This window comes from Nerophis lumbriciformis, linkage group LG09 (assembly GCF_033978685.3).
Source record: "Nerophis lumbriciformis linkage group LG09, RoL_Nlum_v2.1, whole genome shotgun sequence".
NCBI classification, from domain to species: domain Eukaryota; kingdom Metazoa; phylum Chordata; class Actinopteri; order Syngnathiformes; family Syngnathidae; genus Nerophis; species Nerophis lumbriciformis.
This window is the reverse complement of record NC_084556.2, coordinates 25,825,001-25,845,718: the sequence shown is the minus strand read 5'-3', so window position 1 is coordinate 25,845,718 and position 20,718 is coordinate 25,825,001. Positions and strand designations below refer to the sequence as shown.

Below are 20,718 nucleotides of genomic sequence, written 5' to 3'. Positions count from 1 at the left end.
TGCGTGCCTGCCAATTTGCGTCTATACGGCCCCTCTAACCGCCACCAAACATTCATATACCAGTGTGAGCAGCACTAGGCAATTGTTTAATAATATCATGAGGAGAATACTTATACACAGTGACGTGCAGTCAGGGGAGGCAGGTGAGGCGGGGCCTCACGTGCCATCATGGAAAGAAAAAAAAAGTAAAGAGAAAAAAATTTAATGAAATTGTTGTATGTATCCAGTGATTATACTATAAAGTTATTTTCCATTTAACTTCACCAGTTTTAGATAGTTTTTATTCAAAATCGCTGAATTTTCACATTTGCCGTTCAAATACTGAGAAGAGACTTGCGGTGATCAGCAGCCAGTTGAGACTCACCATGGATTGCGCACTAACTCGGCTAACTGCTGGCCTGCTGTGCAGTGAGACTGTATTGCTATATGAATTTTATTATACATTTCCATAGTTTAGTTAGCTGAGGTATATAATGTACAGTGTATTTTGTCAACAACTGTATGTGTGTAACGTATTTCTTGTGCTGAGCAATCATAAAACTGCTGCGAAGACGCACTGGCTGAGGCTCGCAGTAATCCCGCCTCCTGGTGGTAGAGGACGCGAGTGATCCCAGAGATCATTTCTGCGACTACTCGGCTGCAGAATAAGTGACAACAAGCAATAACAGTTAGCGATCGTTTATTTTTTCCTTTCGCCTGGACTTTTAACATGGAGGATTACATATCTAAAATAAAACAGTTTTCTAAACTGGACTTTCAATCGAAGCAGGAGGTAATAATTAAAGGAAGATCTCCATCGAGACAGAGAGACTTTTAAAACTGAAGAAAGATAAGGAAGACTTCTATAAACAAGTTATCGATGCTTTTGGTCATAATGAGCGGCGCATGGACTTCATTTATAAGTAAAGGTACGACCATAATAACGTTTTTTTAATTAAATGTGCTTTTTTGTGTGCTACAGTTTGTATGTGTAAAGTTAAAGTTAAGTTAAAGTACCAATGATTGTCACACACACGAGGTGTGGTGACATTTGTCCTCTGCATTTGACCCATCCCCTTGATCACCCCGTGGGAGGTGAGGAGAGCAGTGGGCAGCAGCGGCGCCGCGCCCGGGAATAATTTTTTGTGATTTAACCCCCAATTCCAACCCTTGATGCTGAGTGCCAAGCAGGGAAGAATGCTGGTATGAACTTTTAAACATAAGCCATTAACTGCTGCCAATCAAATGGTGAATAAGATACTCTTTAGGGTTCATATGTTTGTAAATCTGACCGTGATGAAGTCAGTGCCTCATCAGCCATCAACCTCACCGCACGTCACTGCTTATACATTTATGTTGATGCATTATTCACTGTTACAAGCGGCATCAACAGTCTTATTGACCCATGTGGCTGGACAGGATAGGTTATAAAAAAAACAGAAAACAAAGAAAGCTTACTTAATTTACCGCACAGGATAAAATTAAGAAATTTTTATTTTGTGACGTGTATACTTCTGTTGTGATAGTTTATGTGTAGATGTAGTTAATGATACTCAGTGACACACTTGCCAAATTTGAGAGAAGTCAAATTTGAACAAAATAAACACTTCTGGTACTTTTTTGCCTTTTGTAGTCAGTTTGTAAAAGGTTAACCTAACGTTAACCATAGCTCAATACCAGAGGTGGGTAGAGTAGCCAGAAATTGTACTCAAGTAAGAGTACTGTTACTTTAGAGATTTATTACTCAAGTAAAAGTAATGAGTAGTCACCCAAATATTTACTTCAGTAAAAGTAAAAAGTATGTTGTGAAAAAACTACTCAAGTACTGAGTAACTGATGAGTAACATACACATATCATATATATATATATATATATATATATATATATATATATATATATATATATATATATATATATATATATATATATATATATATATATATATACATATATACACATACATTGATATATACAGTATATCATTTATATTTATTTATTTTGCCGTTTTTGTTTACATGTTAAAGGTGTTTTAATGAATATACATGCATGTTTAACACATATAGATTCCTTTCTTTCATGTTGACAAGAATATAAGTTGGTGTATTACCTGATTCTGATGACTTGCATTGATTGTAATCAGACAGCAGTGATGATAACGTCCACGTTTTCAAATGCAGGAGAAAAAAAGTTCCTCATTTCTGTCTAATACCACATGAAAGTGGTTGGTTTTTGGTATCTTATTTGTCCAGCTTCCATATTCGTTTTCACACACTTTACAAGAAATACATTGGCGGCAAATTCCGTAGCTTGCTAGCTTGTTTGCGCTGGCTTTCGGAGACTCTTATTTTGAAAGCGCAGGCGCGATGGAGCGGCACTTTTATTGTGAAGACAGGAACTGTGCAGTCAGTCTTTAGGCTTGTGACGGGATGTACGTTTGAAATAAAAAAGTGTCTTTTTTCCTTCACACTTTTGATTGATTGATTGAAACTTTTATTAGTAGATTGCACAGCACAGTATATATTCCGTACAATTGACCACTAAATGGTAACACCCCAATAAGTTTTTACACTTGTTTAAGTCAGGTCATGTGACCGCCTGGCTCTGTTTGATTGGTCTAACGTCACCAGTGACTGCATCTGATTGGTGGAACGGAGTGAAACGTCACCAGTAACGCAGGCATTTTGAAGGTCTGTCTGACAGACCAAAACAAACAAAGCGTGCATTAACAGATCGATAAAAATTAGTAGCGAGTAGCGAGCTGAATGTAGATAAAAGTAGCGGAGTAAAAGTAGCGTTTCTTCTCTATAAATATACTCAAGTAAAAGTAAAAGTAAGTTGCATTAAAACTACTCTTAGAAGTACAATTTATCCCAAAAGTTACTCAAGTAGATGTAACGGAGTAAATGTAGCGCGTTACTACCCACCTCTGCTCAATACTAACTCAACTAATGTGCAGTACCCGGTGGGAATTTACACACGCAAGGGGGAGAACATGCTAACCACAGTCTTTATAATATTTTTGCAAGACTATATGGATAAAGTCTACACAATGTGGAAGTGTTCCTAAATGCACAAACAACTACCAAGACCGATAATAAACAAAAGCCTCTCCTACAGATTGTCTGCCATTTTTCTACACCCTCCGGCAGCTTTCATGCCGGTTTCAATTCGACCTCACTGTGCCCTCTTGTGTGCAAGTGCTGCAGGCAATAACACCATCACTTATACAATATCTTTGCCACATTTGGCAAAAAAATGATTCTGACAAACCACCAATTTTTCATCCTTCTTTGGAGTGCCAGAAAAAATGTAAGTGTTGTCCAAAGTGGTCTTTAAGCACTTGAAGTGGAAACTTAACGCAGGGAGACTGTGTGTGTTGGAGGGGACGTTAGTGTAAGAGTAATAGGTGAAGGGGAATCAATGTGTGCGTGTCTAATGTTGACATCTGTGTGCATGTGTGTTGAGTTCCAGTTGGGAGGGCTGGATAAGTGGCTCAGGGTAGTTCACTGCCAGAGCATATTCATTTCAAAGCCAACTGTGAGACTCACCAGGGAAGTGAGAGTGGGGAGGCTTACTGGCTAATCTGGTCAGAGAGCGAGCTGGAAGCATGGCGGAATGCGTAATGCAGAGGCTGAAAAAAGTCTAATTAGCGGCTGCAACTGTAGAAACACTTCCCCATGTGCCTGTCATGGTGTGTCGATGTGAGTGAGGGTGGAAGGAAAAACACCGAAGCGGAAGAGATCGCATGTGTCTGTGTCTGAAGACGCTGTGTCTAATGTCTGGAGGTCGGCGTGGCCCCCCGCGACCTCTGTGTGACTTTTTGTTCGTACACCTGAGTGCAGCCTCTTACACTTGGATATCGAGCATGATCCTCTTGTCCTCTTCCACATGGACGCCCCAGATGCAGTCCTGGCCCTTGTCGTAGGCCTCCGGCCAGTTAGGAGACAACACCACACCGGCAGAGTCTGTGATCTCCCCGCTGCAAACAGCTGCAACACAAAGACACACCCACAAAATCATATAAAACCATATGATATAAAACATACTAAAAGAATGCCAACTCAAGAAGTAGACTTGCCCAATAGAGACAATATATGATATTAATGATACAAATTTGGATCGCGATAGTGTTTCTAATCGTGTGATAATGCATGTTGCGACAGATTCTATCTGTGTTCCACAAATTTGACAGCGACAAGCGAAGTAATGCATCCTTGACGCAATGTAGTGTCCTTGATAGCGAAAGGGCAGCTAATGTCCCTCCAGTGCAGCTTGTCTCCCCTCTCCCTTGTGGAGGGGGAGACACACAGGTCCGGTGGCCATGGATGAAGTGCTGGCTGTCCAGAGTCGGGACCCGGGGTGGACCGCTCGCCTGTGCATCGGTTGGGAACATTTCTGCGCTGCTGACCCGTCTCCGCTCGGGATGGTTTCCTGCTGGCCCCACTATGGACTGGACTCTTACTATTATGTTGGATCCACTATGGACTGGACTCTCACAATATTATGTCAGAACCACTCGACATCCATTGCATTTGGTCTCCCCTAGAGGGGCGGCGGGGGGGTTACCCACATATGCGGTCCTCTCCAAGGTTTCTCATAGTCATTCACATCGACGTCCCACTGGGGTGAGTTTTTCCTTGCCATTATGTGGGCTCTGTACCGCGGATGTCGTTGTGGCTTGTGCAGCCCTTTGAGACACTTGTGATTTAGGGCTATATAAATAAACATTGATTGATTGATTGATTGATTGATTCTAACTCGCTAATCCTTGCCTCCATGGCAGCAGATAAACTGCATTTCTCACTAGTATCATGATTGCTGGAGGACGAGGAATAGCTATTAACATGCTATATTAACCATCATAGGAAGATACAAAAAAAGCATAGCTAACCTCTAAGCTGGAGCTCTTGAACGTAAACAGGGGTGAGCGTATCGATACAAATACTGTATTAACAATAACGATACCAGGTATAGTATCAGTACATAATCGATACTACAATAATTAGACCAATATTTTTTATTACCACAAAATCATTTTGTGTTGTTTTTGTTATTGTTTACATCAGGAAATAAGAGCAGATAGTACTTTTTGCTTTTTTTCAAGATATTTTACACTATGGACTTTATCATAAATGCTAAATGCAATAAACGGGATAGAAGAAATCATTTTAATATTATTTGATATTGTTACACCGCCATTCTGTTTTTTTGTCGGATTACAGTAGTGATCAAAAATGTAATCATTTTATTATACTGAACAATTTTAAATATGAACATTGCTATGACCAATACTGCCCCTGTAACTACTTGATATTGGATTAACTTGGGCGCCGTGGCGAGGTTGGTAAAGCGACCGTGCCAGCAACTTGAGTGTTCCAGGTTTGATCCCTGCTTCCCGCCATCCGAGTCACTGCCGTTGTCTGCTTGGGCATGACACTTTACCCACCTGCTCCCAGTGCCACCCACACTGGTTTAAATGGGCCTAAATGTGCTTTGAGTCTCGAGAGAAAAGCGCTATATGAATATAATTCACTTCACCTCACTAATACCCAAATTTGTAGTATCAGCCAAAACTAATGTGAAGTATCCAAACAATAGAAGAATAAGTGCTTATTACATTTTAACAGAGGTGTAGCTAGAACCATGTTACAGAAGACAGTAACCAGATATCAACAGCAAATTAGCAAGTAGATTAATAACAGTTTTGAGAAAATATTACAACTGGAAATTACGTGATATGTTACAGCACACATCAGCAGACAAAATAGGAGCCCTTGTAACTCATTTCCTGTATTTTATATTCTTACTTTGAACTGTTTTATATTTTAATTTTTTATCCTGTAAAGCGTTTGAGTACTCTGAAAATCGCTATACCAAATTAAATGTATTATTATAATTATTAAATTATTACTGCAAGAGGATGCAATATTTCGCAATATAGAAGCAATGTAGTTTGTTATAGATGCTGCATGATTGCCTAATTAGGGTCTGGTGAGCTTATCATATCTTGGGATATTTTCTCTTCTCAAACCAGCAGTCACGCCAGCAGGCTGGTCACATGATTTATTTGGCTACATTGATCACACCAGATGCCCTTCCTGACATGCCCCTCCCATTCATCCAAGCTTGGGACTGGCACTGGAGAGCTCCAATGGTTGGGTGTTAGAACACTGGCTAGGAATCAAGCTGGCTGTGCAATATGTACAACTACACTATTTGCAGGGATGTGTTCCGAATTTGATATTTTTAAAGGCACAGATCAAAGTCACTTATTGCGTCACTTCCTGTCAATGAGAAAGGACGCAAAAGAAAAAGGCTCCGATTCTGCTACCGGAGTTTTTGTTAAATCTGAAGATTTTGACCACTGATTTGTGATCACAGCCACAGGAGAGTCACCTGGCATCTTCGATCTGATATTGGTCAGTTGAGAGGCACAGAAACGCTGAAATAAGGCGAGTTGGAAGAGCCGTTAGCCTCAAGCCAACGGCGCCTTGCCGCAGTTCAAAGCGGTTGCCTGGCAACCGAAAGCTACGGCGAGTTTACAGCTGTTTTAAAGTGATTCCGACGTCGCAGAGTGATATAAGTTGACAGGCTGACACCCAAAATTGATCTCTGAACGGCGCAAGGTACGAAATTGTTGAAAAAACAAGTGAAAAGTACCGCAAGTTGCTAAAGAAGTAACTGCCGCTAAGACATAAGAGGCACTGACGTCATCGACTGCCGCGATGAAAAAAGGTAGAGGAAAGACTGAACAAGATTTGAGGCTGGACACAGGACATGATGGGATGCAAGAATGGATACAAAAAATACTCCATGATTTTAAAGAAGAAATGAAAGAAGAATGGAAGTACATGATGGAGGGATGGAAAGAAGAAATGAAAGAAATGAAAGAAGAACACAGACAAGATGTGAAAAGTCTGCAGCAGGGATGGAAAGAAGAAATGAAAGAAATGAAAGAAGAATACAGACAAGATGTGAAAAGTCTGCAGCAATGTATAGAAAGTCTGCAATCTCACAAAACCATCAGAAATAATGAAGCCACTGAAATGGGCAAACAAATAAAGATCCTTCAAGAAGACAACAACATGCTGAAGAATATCATAGATGGAATGGATCAGGATAAACGGATGAATGATATCATCGTGACAGGGCACCGAATTAAACCAAGATCCTATGCGAAAGCTGTGAATAATGAAGGTGAACCAGATGAAATGGATATGGTCTCAGCAGAACAGCAAGTGGTCAACTTTCTGCAATCAAAAGAAATTGAAATTGACATTAATACCATCGAAACATGCATCCCACTGAACGGAAGAAACAACAACGCCACTCCAGTCGTGCTCGTGAAACTTGTAAACAGAAAATCTAAAATGGCATTGCTGAGACAGGGAAAGAAGCTGAAGGGAACAAATGTGTACATGAATGAGCATCTCACAAAACGTAATGCTGGAATTGCCAAGAAAGCACGCGACTTGAGAAAGCAGGGAAAAATCCAGGGAACTTGGAGCGCCAACTGTAAAATCTACATCAAGCTGAATGGAGGTCCAGAAGCAAGAGTACTTGCTGTCCAAGACATCAAGGACCTGGACAATTTTTAAAGTTTACACAGCTTCCACAACAACGATGATAATGAACTCTGACAGAAAACAAGCACCTAAATTCAGCATCAACACTACTATGTTCCAAGGAACGACTAAACAAGAGGACCTAGATTCAGGATTGCATCCACCTACACTTATAGAGATTATTGAAACAACATCAAAGATTGTTGAACAAGAAAACATGGAACTAAAAAATTTCTGCAACAAAGATCATAAAAACCAGGATTTGGAAAATGATATAGATCCAGATACAAATTTTTTCTCCCACTTCAGTAATAATTGTTTTTATTATACAGATGATCAATATAACAGCAACATTAAATGTGATAACAAATTGTCAATTATTCATTTTAATAGCAGAAGCTTGTATGCAAACTACAACAATATTAAGAACTTTTTGGAAAACATCAACGAACCCTTCAAAGTCATTGCTGTCACGGAAACATGGATTGATGATAAAAAAGGAATAGATTTTGATCTGGATGGATATGAACTAAACTACATCAACAGAAACAACAAAAATGGAGGAGGAGTAGCTGTGTACGTGATGAAGAACCTGAACTACAAAGTGGTAAAAAACATGTCATTTGCTATAGATAATATTTTAGAATGTATAACAATTGAAATATGTCAGGAAAAAAGCAAAAACATATTCATCAGTTGTATATATAGATCACCTAAGTCAAGTATAGAAACATTTGAAGAATGGATCAAGGCTACTTACATGGACAATGGGCAAAGAATAATTTTCCTATGTGGTGACTTTAATATTGACTTATTGAACCCTAACAAGCAAAAGTCTATTGATGACTTCATTGATACAATGTACAGCATCAGTTTATATCCTAATATCACAAAGCCAAGCAGAATTACAGGACACTGTGCCACGCTTATTGATAATATTTTTACCAATGATTTTGATAATAACACTACAAGTGGTCTACTTATAACCGATGTTAGTGATCATCTGCCAGTTTTTATAATATATGATGGAAACTACAAGAAGAATATGGAAGACAAAAGGACATTTCGAAGACTGCACAGAGAAGAGGATGATTGCTTTCAAAATTGAGCTACAAAAGCAAGATTGGGACAATGTGTACAATGAAAATGAGGTTGATGAAGCATATGAACATTTCTTAAACAAGTTCATAATACTTTATAACAAACATTGTCCATGGATACAACTCAGTAATAAGCAGAGAAAGAATAATCAACCATGGATGACAAAAGGATTAAAAAATGCTTGTAAGAAGAAGAATACACTATATAGGAAATTTATAGCACAAAGAACTACAGAGGCAGAAATTAAGTACAAAAAGTATAAAAACAAGTTAACATACATACTACGATTATGTAGAAAAGAATATTACAGTGAATTATTGGACAAGAACAAAACTAATATGAGAGCAACATGGGGCATCCTCAATAGCATTATTAAAAATGGCACTAAGAGGGACTACCCTCAATACTTCTTAGACGGAAATAAAAAAAATGACAACATAAAGGAAGTAGTTGAAAGCTTCAATAATTATTTTGTAAATATTGGACCAAAATTGGAAGAAAGGATTCCAGACCCAGTTTCAATTGAGGACTATAATGATACCATAGAGCGAAATCCCAACTCCATGTTCCTCAGTAATGTGACACAGGAGGAAATAGTTACAATCGTGAAAAAATGTAAATCCAAGACTTCAACTGATTGTAATGAAATTGATATGGAAACGATAAAAAAGGTTATTGAAGAGATTTCAGGACCATTAATGTATATTAGTAACCTATCATTTCAAACAGGTACATTTCCAAACAAAATGAAAATAGCTAAAGTTGCACCAATTTACAAGACTGGCGACAAACATCAATTTACAAACTATAGACCTGTTTCCTTACTTCCACAATTTTCTAAAATCATTGAAAAACTGTTCAATAACAGATTAGAGAGTTTCATAAATAAAAATAGAATACTCGAAGAAAATCAATATGGATACAGAGCTAATGTTTCAACTTCGATGGCTTTAATTGAAATTACAGAAGAAATTACCAATGCTATAGATAATAAAAAATGTGCGGCAGCAGTTTTTATGGATCTAACTAAAGCATTTGACACAATTAATCACAATATTTTAATCAAAAAACTAGAACGATATGGCATCAGAGGGTTAGTCTTAAACTGGATAAGAAGTTATCTAATGAACAGGAAACAATACGTGAAGGTAGGCGAACACACCTCTACAACGCTAAATATATCCTGTGGTGTACCTCAGGGATCAATACTAGGACCTAAATTATTCAATCTATATATAAATGACATTTGTAAAGTTACAAAAGATTTAAAGTTAGTATTATTTGCGGATGATACAACAGCGTTTTGTTCAGGAGAGAATACACAGAAGATACTACAAATAATAACAGAAGAAATGAACAAATTAAAAAGATGGTTTGACAAAAACAGACTATCGTTGAATCTCAGTAAAACTAAAATAATGCTATTTGGTAACAGTAGAAGAGAAAGTCAAACACAAATACAAATAGACGGAATAGAAATTGAAAGAGTAAATGAAACCAAATTTCTAGGTATAATGATTGATGATAAATTGAACTGGAAATCTCACGTAAAAAATATACAACATAAAGTAGCAAGAAACACGTCAATAATGAATAAAGCAAAACATGTTCTAGACAAAAAATCACTTCATATTCTCTACTGCTCACTAGTGTTACCATATCTGAGTTATTGTGCAGAAATATGGGGAAATAATTACAAAAGTACACTTCATTCATTAACGGTGTTACAAAAAAGATCAGTTAGAATAATACATAATGTTGGATATAGAGAACACACAAATCCTTTATTTATTGAATCAAAGATTCTGAAATTCTACGACATAGTGAATTTGCAAACAGCTAAAATTATACACAAAGCAAACTATAACCTGCTACCCAAGAATATACAACAATTCTTCTCAAAAAAAGAGGAGAAATATAATCTTAGAGAGAAATGTAATTTAAAACATTTGTATGCACGTACAACACTTAAGACCTTCAGTATATCAGTATGTGGAATTAAATTATGGAATGGATTAAGCAAAGCAATCAAACAATGTACTAATATGATCCACTTCAAGAAACTCTTCAAACTTAAAAGTGTTTACAAAGTACAAAGAAGAAGAACCATGATAAACATTCTGAATTTATTTAACTCATCCATTCTTTCATTCTTTCACTCACAAAATAATCTTACTTATCTCAACATATGAAATGTAACTTACTTCACCAATTATTATTTATTTACTTATTTTATTGTGATTACTTATGGAGTATATTGTGAATAAATTGAGAACAGGAAGTGAACAAAAGTTTTAGCAACTGTCATGTAAAAGAAAAGGGGTAGGATTAAATAAGCTTTGCTTCTTCCTACTCCTTTTCGAACATGTTGAAAAGAGAAACTGGAGATTGTGATGTATCATGTTGTATACTTGCATGTTCGAAATAAACTCAAACTCAAACTCAAACTCAAAGTCCGTTGGTACTACCGGGTATAGATTCACGTAAAATCAAACGGTGCCGGAATTCAATACCTTTGTTGCATGTGACATCCCGTCCGGTTGTACACTCGGCCAGCTCAAACACTTGGTGGGGAAACAAGCACTCAAGCAGCACTCAGAGCATACTCAGTCAGACTGCCTCTAGGTCAGTGTTTCTTAACCAACCGGGCGCCCTACTGTATGATGAGAAACCACCTCAGCTGTGGTCCGTATGGTTCGCAGTGGTATTCAATTATGATACACTTTTCCACCACTTGTGGCAGTAAAGCCAATCTCAAACTAACAATATACTGTAAGTCTGAAGCTAAAGTCATAGAGAAGTTTTTTTGAGCACAAAAATTCACGACTAAAGCTGTGTTTTCATTTGCACTTTAATTGTATTGATAATTTATGTCATGGTCTGTTGCCTGGGTTATGTCTTTGGTTTTGAGTTTTGTATTATTCTTATGTTTATTGTCTATTTCCGTTTTGGTGCTCCTTCATTTGTTTACTGTGTAGTTGCTAGGAGCACTGATTGATTCACCCCTGCCTCTGATTAGTGATTAGGATACTCAGTTGCTCCTGATCGCTAATCATAGAGCTTTATATACCTGTGTTACCCTACCTGCCTTTGCGAGTTCATTGTTCGCTGTTGGCGACATGTTATGTTTGGCTTTAGCCAATGCTTAAAGTTATGTCAGTTAGCTTTACTCAGTTAACTTTCTTGTGAGTGTCCCAGAGGTCCCCTGGTTGTGTTTTGCCATTGATTGATAATTAAAGTCTCATCGTACCTGCAAGCCACTTCTGCATTTCCTTTCGCATCTTGGGAAAAACGACTTTCCCCCAAACGTAACAGTTTAGTTAAGAAACATATACAAGATTAATTTAGTTGATTTATTTATTTCAGCACAACATAATTGTATGTCAATTTATTTTTAGTCAGTCATTTATGAGTTCCCTCTCATGCAGTATATTTTGCTCATACTTACTTTTCTAATCAGCCTGACTTAAGCCAAATATTTATTGTGTTAAATAAACAATAATCTTTATGATTAACACATGGTTTCACATCATTAGACAAGGTTGTAAACTGTTAGTAGGTTAGATATGAATATTACATATGATTAAAATCAGGAGTAAGATGACTTATTTAGTGGTAATATTTAACTGTGAAAAGTAGTAGAAAAGTTAGGTCCCAAGGTTAAGAACCCCTGCTCAAGATAATGTTTTAATTTCCCATGTCAACAAACCAAGTGTGTCTGCTATAGAATTGAACGTAAAGTAATGAACACACACTACTACTAAAAATTGGTATCGTTGAGTATCGATTCAGAATCCGTACCATTTTGATTAAAATACGAAAGGTACCCGTTCCTCACTATCAATGCCCCCTGTGGGCTACATGCATACATTTCTCATTATGATATGTAGAAGATTAAACATCAATACAACATGGGAATCACACTTGCAGGCTCACACACAGGAACATAAAACTGCATACTACTACTGTACTTCCCGTGACCGTGACCCAGGGGGCTTATATTATTATTTTTTTTCTTTTCTCATTTTCACTGGCCGAGCTTTACTAGAGTGCTTTTCTCAATTTTGCTGTGTTGCAAAACGAACAGTGAGGTCAGCATGTCATGCGTGTGGACAGCAAAGCATTGGAAGTGGGTGCTACATAGTGTAATGGAATCAAAACTATGCTATTGAATAATTCAGAGCAAAGTGAGTTAACTATTTGGATATTGTTTTAAATCAAAAGGTAGTTCAGCAAGAGTCAATAGTGCTGCATTTGATTTGCATGCAATGATGAAGCACCAATTGAACGCCTTGGGTCATTTGCTCGCTCTTATCTAATTGAATTACCTAAGAACGAGTCAAACAGGCCACATCAGATAACTCACCCCTGCAGGCCGGCTCGGTCTCGTTCCACTGAGCGTTTTCAGCGTCCACACACTCGATGACAACACAGCCTTGCTCCATCGTGTAACCCGGGTCGCACGAGAACTCCACCACAGCACCCACACTATAGGTTGAGTCACTGCTGCTGAAATTGCCGTACTTCACAAAAGGCTGGTAGCACGTTCCTTTTGCAAAAGCTGAAAAAAACAAAAAAACGTAAGACACAACCCTGTGAAGCGCAGCTGTTTTGTTGGCAGATCAACCTGCCTTCATATCTGATGGCGGCACCGGTGGAGGTCAGCGTGCCGTCTGTTGTAAACTCCACAAACAGATATCGTCCTGTGCTCAGCACCCCCTCGATGGGCAAATACTCCACTTCATAGGAGTCATACACAGGCGGGGAGTCGATATGGTTGCCATTCTTAATCAGCAGCCTAAAAAGAGATTTGATGATGAAAAGAGATGCAAGTTACCCATTGAGTGTTAAAAGATGCATAAAAGATGTGGGGCACAGTGACTGAGCTGTAATAACTGCAATGATGAGGTAAACGGTCATGTGTGAGATGGAAGACATTTCTCCTTCCAACCTCTTGATGCTCTCTGTAGGACCTTTATTTCATCCGCATGAAAGAATCCCAACTTTGAATTAATGTCGGGGAATAAAAAAAACAAAAAAAAACGCCACTTCCATTTAAAAAAAAAAAAGTTATGTATTTAAATTATTACATGAAAACCTCTGTCAGTGCTGTCAAGCGCACACTCCAAAGCAATACTTTTTTTCAGAAGCTTGAACAAAGTAATAAAAAAAAAAAAAAGACACAGCAAAAACAGTGGCGTGGTTCCTGAATGATAAGGTAACAGAATTTGAGCAAAGTGTTGGTAGAGAAATTTGAAGTCAGACCATTTTATTGGTGGTAGTGGTGATAATTATTGCCTGACAATTAATGTACTTCTCTGTCCTGGCTGCTTACAATACAACACAATACAATGTGACTAGCATTTAGCATCATCAGCATTAGCATGATTAGCTCCCAGTGTCGTGATCATTAGCATCAGTAGCTTTTAGCATCATGATAATTAGCATCACTTGCTCATAACATCAAGAGAATTACAATCACAAGCTTGTAGCATCATGAGTTTAAGCATGTTTATCTCCTAGCGTCATGAGTATTAGCATCTCTAGCGCCTAGCATTAGGAGCATTAGCATAATTAGCTTTAGGCATCGCAAACTTTAGTATCACTAGCTCTTACCGTCATGAGCATTAACATCACTAGCTTTTAGCGTCATGAGCATCACAAACTCCGAGCATAACTACCTCCTAGCATCTTGAACATTACCATCACTAGCTCCTAGCTTCATGAGCATTAGCGTAAAGGCTTCACTATGCTACAGCTGTCATACCAAAATGTTACGATGTTGACTAACACCCTACCCCCTCCACATCCCACCTCAACCCTAGACTAACACCCTCCCCCCTCCACATCCCACCTCCCCGGATTGTAAATAATTAAATGTAAATAATCAAATGTATATACTTTTTATTATGCTTTCTGAACTCACTATGTTCACTGCTCGCTGTACATATCTTACAAAGTCAGACCTACACTGTTTCAATGTCCATTTCTCAGATATCAACCAAACCTAACACCCCCGCCCCAACCCCCTCCATATTCCACCCCCCGGATTGTAAATAAAGTAAATAATTCAATGTATATACTCTGATGATTAACTTGTGTGATGACTGTATTATGCTGAGAGTATATATTTGTACCATGAATTGATTTACGTGGACCCCGACTTAAACAAGTTGAAAAACTTATTCGGGTGTTACCATTTAGTGGTCAATTGTACGGAATATGTACTGTACTGTACAATCTAGTAATACAAGTTTCAATCAATCAATCAATCAATAAGTGAAATGTGAACACATTTGTATCACATGGCATCGATAAAAATATTCACCACTTCTGTTTCCGGGTTAAAGACAAACAGAGCTAACAACAACACGGCGGGTTATCTTGGAGCTACTGTATCTTCACCGCGACTACCACATTGCACTAACATTTAACTCACGCCTCATCAATAACGCATGTCTACATTGGTGAGCCTCTGACAGAAGCGATCTCAAAAGACAGGACTCGATGGGACTCGGCACAATTCTATATGCTTACAAGACTGCTATCAGCAAAGCTAAGTGGAGATGAACTATGTTTATTCAAGGATGCATTTTATTATCTTCGACATTAATCACATCAAATCAAATCAAACTTTATTTAAAAAGAAATGCAACACAAAGTGCTTTACAGACTTTAAACCATGCCCTGATGACACACCTCCCTCATCATCAATCACACACACAGATTAATGCATGCCTGAATACCGAGGAGCCAGGTGAAGAAACACTATCACAGGAGCCTTCTAATAATAACACAACTCCATTGGTTAAAACTTGTGAGCGATGTAGAATGACAACAAAGGACGCACAATGACGCTAAGAACACGACTAATAATCATTGCTGCGACTGTCAAGCAATTGAGCCGCGATAAACGAGCGACGACTGTACATAATTTCTCGTTTGTAGCAAATTAAGGCGCGTCACACCGAAGAAATATGCAAATGTGAGCATCGATATAATCTGCACTTATATAATAATTAGTCAGCATGATTAACTACTACTACACAGGAATTAGCTAGTCAAGGAGAGCTGTGGTTGCTCCCTTTCAGGATAAAATACTGCCACTAGTGTTTTGACTGAGAATTGCACGTCTTAACCTCAGCCCCCGCCGAAAAGCTGTAACAGGATAAAACCTACGCTGTAGCATCATAAAGCTTTAAATACGATGTATGTCAAATAATATAACACAAACAATATAAAGAACACCACCAACGGCTAGCATATGTTACCAATAATGGTTTAAGATAACAGATGTAAAAAAAAAAAGCTATATTTGTCACAAATAGAAGTTACATTCTGCAAACATTGCTGTGGAACTTTTACTACTCCTACTACTTAAGCCAGGGGTGTCAAACGTATGGCCCGCAGGTCGGATCAGGCCCGCGAACAGGTTTTATCCGGCCCTCGGGATGAGTTTGTTAAGTATAAAATTGAGCCGAAATTTTTGAATGAAAGAAACAGCTGTTCTAAATGTGTCCACTAGATGTCGCAATAGCAAATCTTTGTATCTTAGTAGATGATGCTATATATGTAAAAAAAAAAAAATACACATGATGTTAGTGCACCAGTTGAGGAAAATGAGCAAACTACATAAATAACATTCTGTAATTTGATTTTGATATTATTTTTTTATCTTGATACATTTAAAATTAACACCAATGAGTTGACTGATGAACATTATCACATCATTTATTCAGAAAGTATAAATAACGACAAATAAAGATAGAATGTAGTGCAAGTGTAAAAGTCTGAGTGTAAAAAAAACCTCAACAACATTATGATTTGTACATTTTCAGAATGTGCTTGTCCTACTTTTTAAACAAAGAAAACAATCTGAAGTTGTCTTTATTTTTAAGTTATGGTGCCGTGATATCACCAGTCCGGCCCACTTGGAAATATATTTTTTTCCTTGTGGCCCCCCATCTAAAATGAGTTTGACACCCTTGACTTAAGCAGTTTAGCAAAAACTATGACATAGTTTCACAATATCGTATAAAACACCATTCATTTAAAAAAATCCACTTCAAATGTAAAACTAATACTTGTTATAAACTCATTACATATAAAGTGACACATGTCAATCATTTATTTGTTATTATTTCAATGATCACGGTTTACAGTTTCTGGAAACACAACATTTTCTGAAATTCCAATTTGAGGTTTTCATAGGCTACAAGCCAAAATCATCAACATTATATTAACAGAATTCTTGAAATATCTTGTCACACATTAGTTTCACCTTGTAAATCTAATTTTGAACTTTTGCCCGATATTCAAGTTTCACCTGTAAATTGACCTGTACGTTTTGACTTTCGTCATACTTGCCAACCATGAGACCTCCGATTTCAGGGAGTGGGGGGGGGGGGGCGTGGTCGGGGTGGGGCGGGGCGTGGTTGGGGGCGTGGCTAAGAGGGAAGGAGTTTATTTACAGCTAGAATTCACCAAGTCAAGTATTTCATATATATATATATATATATATATATATAAGAAATACTTGACTTTCAGTGAATTCTAGCTATATATATATATATATATATATATATATATATATATATATATATATATATATATATATAAATAAAATAAATACTTGAATTTCAGTGTTCATTTATTTACACATATACACACACATAACACTCATCTACTCATTGTTGAGTTAAGGGTTGAATTGTCCATCCTTGTTCTATTCTCTGTCACTATTTTTCTAACCATGCTGAACACCCTTTTGCAGGTACCCAGAAAGGTTTCGAGTACCACCAAAAAAACTGAAACTCTGAAGACAGTATAAAAATCTGTGTTAACGATGTACAAATACTGTTTGTATAATAAGCATGTTATTGTTTACAAATGAGGGTTAAGAGTTCAGTACTAAAAAAAAAAAAAAGAATGTGGCTTAAGTACAGTTTTTTAATTGAGCTGCTGCATTTTTTGGTTGGGTTGTTTATTTATTTTGAGAAACTTCTACATTTCTAAAAGGGGAGGAATGTAATAGAGTGATCTATGTTTGTCTGTTGCCATCTCCTGGTGAATGTTGGCTATAGCGTACTGGGGTTACTTTTTGGTTGGCCAACGATTTACGTGGTGTTGCGCACCTGACTTCAAGTGTGTGAGTCTGTTCTGAAGTCTACAGTAAAGAGACGTACTTCATCACCTCGCCTGGTTATTGCCTCCAACTCAATATATTACAACAACATTGCTGTTTACGGCAGACGAACTGCTTTACAGTAGAATAAAACATGACTGCTGTTGTTGTGTGTTGTTACCGCGCTGGGAGGACGTTAATGAAACTGCCTAACAATAAACCCACATAAGAAACCAAGAACTCGCCCTCGATCATTCTGCAGTTATAACGTGTTTGGGCAGGCACGCTGTTTATATTGTGGGAAAGCGGACATGAATACAGGCTGTTGACACGTCACTCAGGTCCACATGGAGCTGGAGGGGGCGTGGCTTCCAGCTCCGCCTGAATTTCGGGAGAAAATTTGTCCCGGGAGGTTTTCGGGAGAGGCGCTGAATTTCGGGAGTCTCCCGGAAAATCCGGGAGGGTAGGCAAGTATGACTATAGTGTGCCCTATCTTTTTTTAAACATAATTACATACTACTAACAAAAACGTTAAAAGTGGGTCACATAATAAAAGTAATTGTTAATAATGAGGGTTTTAATTGTCTATCTGCAGTTGTATAGTGTTACTAAGAAAAGCTTGCTGGGATGTAGCTAAAGGCGTGCATAAACCACCTGCCAACTTGTTTTTCATTCCAACTAGTGTACGTGTGTATGTGTATGTGTGTGTGTGTTAACCACCTGTCGTCATCCTCTGCCAGCGCCACTTTCTCAAAGTGAATATGTATCCGGTGGTCCTCGGGGGCCTCCAGGACCCAGTGGCATGTCAGGTTGTTGCTGTAGTTGCCAGGAAATCCAGGCGAGACAATGCGGCCATAGGTGACATTTTTTATCATTCCCCCACAGGACGCTGTACGAGGGTATGAGAAAGGACAGTAATTGCAGCGACTGGAAGTCCGTTTTTTTAGGGCATACAGTAGCCTACTTCCAGCAGACTATGGTGACTGGTCTGCGTTATAAGCTTCACCTGTGTCTAATGGGTGCAGGGGTGTGTGTGAGAGACCTGTAAAAAGTGACAGCAGCAGTGACGCTATCAGTTCAGAGCAGCTGTACGCAGGCCTGGAGTAAGACTGGATGTGGTAAATGAGCTTTTAGCAGCAGGATGGGGATATTCATGCAGCCCAGGTCTAATTAAGGCAGCCAGGTCTAACTGCCTCCAGACAATAACTGTCTGTGCAGCTAATCGCATGCAGACACATTCTTTTGGCCAGCGGATTTTACAGTAAGCCGTGTTGGTTTGGATACTGCTTCATCAAAATCATGTTTTCTTAGGAGAATTGAAACTATATGAAGATTGCAAAACAGCTGAAGTGACAATAAAATACAGAACCGCAGCATGTATTAGACTTCTCATGTGCTACGTGTTCCCTCACCCACACACTGGGGCTCCTTTCCACTCCAGTAAGGTGTGGTGGCGTTGCGGCAGGTGAGCGTTTTGGGACCTCTCAACCTGTAGCCAGTGAAGCAGTTGAAGTAAGCTTCTCCGCCAGCGTAGAGGTGCGTCACGGAAACTTCTCCCCCAGAAGGCTCTTTGGGAAACACACAGCTCAGCACAAAGGCTAAAAAGAGAAGAACACAAATATGCAGGGTTATTGTTTGGCTCTTGTGATGTTTTCTTTTTTTCACCTTAGACGTTGAATACAGCTCTTGTGTTACATGAAATTTCAATTGCCACTTGCCAAGATTTAACATTTTATTTTTTACAAAGTTCTCAAGTTTTAAGACCTATTTACTTATTTTTAGTCATTGACTATACATCTTAATTTTAGCATGAATAATAAAAGTGTCTATTCTGGTTCAAACATGTTTAAACTTGAGAAAAGAACAATTCAAAAAAAGATATTTTGATTTTCCCAACATAGAACATCTGTTTTTGAAGATTTTGCAACATCCCAAGAATGCTTAATTAAATGTGGATGAAATTGCAAGTTGAATAATGCTTGTTTTTAGAAAAAAAACCCACTTATTTCTATCTTAAAAGTTCTGCTTATTTGTTGATAAATTGTAAGTAGGATGCCCTATGCAGTAAAATTACCTACCTGCATGGATTTCACTAGTTTTTATTTTTTTCTTAAAATCGAGTCTTTATATCTTATATTTTGTCCGCTCTTTTTTTGCAGTGTATAATGGCAAATGTATCTTGGACTTTTAATGTTAGTGCTTGGCTGATACATACAGATGGAATCCCCGTCCGGCTTGTGTTCGGATCATGTGCAACTTTTTTGTTGTCATTATGTAAAATTTTTCATTTTTCACGAAAATCTAGTGCTTTTATTATTTAAATTACAATTAATTAATTAATCACACTTTTGAATCTGGATTAATCATGGTTAATCACAGGTTATTACGAATTTGTCATATTTGAATTACCTTAAAAAAGTATTTTATTTTTAGAAAGTCAACCAAGAAGATTTTTCAAATGTTTTACTTGAACGTACGTCATTCATTTGCTCAAAACTTGCCAACAGTTTTATCTGAAGTCTTATCCGATTGGATTTTGAAGTGAAATATGCCAGGGAGCTCACCAGTCAGTCTCTTCACTTATTTTTGCACCTGCTCTGTGCATTGACCTGATCACCGACTGTAATACAACACACACTTTTTAGAAAACAATGTACCGTTAAAACAAATTACCATGCGCTGTCAAAAAACACATTTAGTACTGGGGGCCCTCAAAATAAGATTCTGCTTATGACCCCAATTTTGCCCTGAACATATATATTTAATAGGGGTGTAATGATTGATTGATATATCAATTTCTATTCCTAAATTTTAAGTACATCTGTGCTCAGCAAGTTTGTCTTCCGTAGGATGGGTAACAATCCAACATTCATTTAAATGGCAATATATCTATCGATTTTGTCGAAACTACAAAAAAGAAAACATTGGATTTAACAATGGCAGACTTT

The 20,718-nt window shown here is 37.9% G+C and overlaps 1 protein-coding gene across 2 annotated transcripts in view; it reads right to left on the bottom strand.

The window, feature by feature from the left end:
* Positions 1 to 20,718, bottom strand: part of LOC133607456 (seizure protein 6 homolog) — a 260,081-nt gene that overhangs the window by 33,462 nt on the left and 205,901 nt on the right. For both annotated transcript variants that reach the window (XM_061962086.2, XM_061962087.1), the window contains exons 5-9: positions 19,183 to 19,368; positions 18,491 to 18,659; positions 13,278 to 13,444; positions 13,013 to 13,207; positions 3,831 to 3,969 (exon numbers count right to left, since the gene is read on the bottom strand). In XM_061962086.2, the coding sequence (XP_061818070.1) occupies positions 3,831 to 3,969; positions 13,013 to 13,207; positions 13,278 to 13,444; positions 18,491 to 18,659; positions 19,183 to 19,368 (856 nt within the window). The remainder of the gene's footprint in view (positions 1 to 3,830; positions 3,970 to 13,012; positions 13,208 to 13,277; positions 13,445 to 18,490; positions 18,660 to 19,182; positions 19,369 to 20,718) is intronic.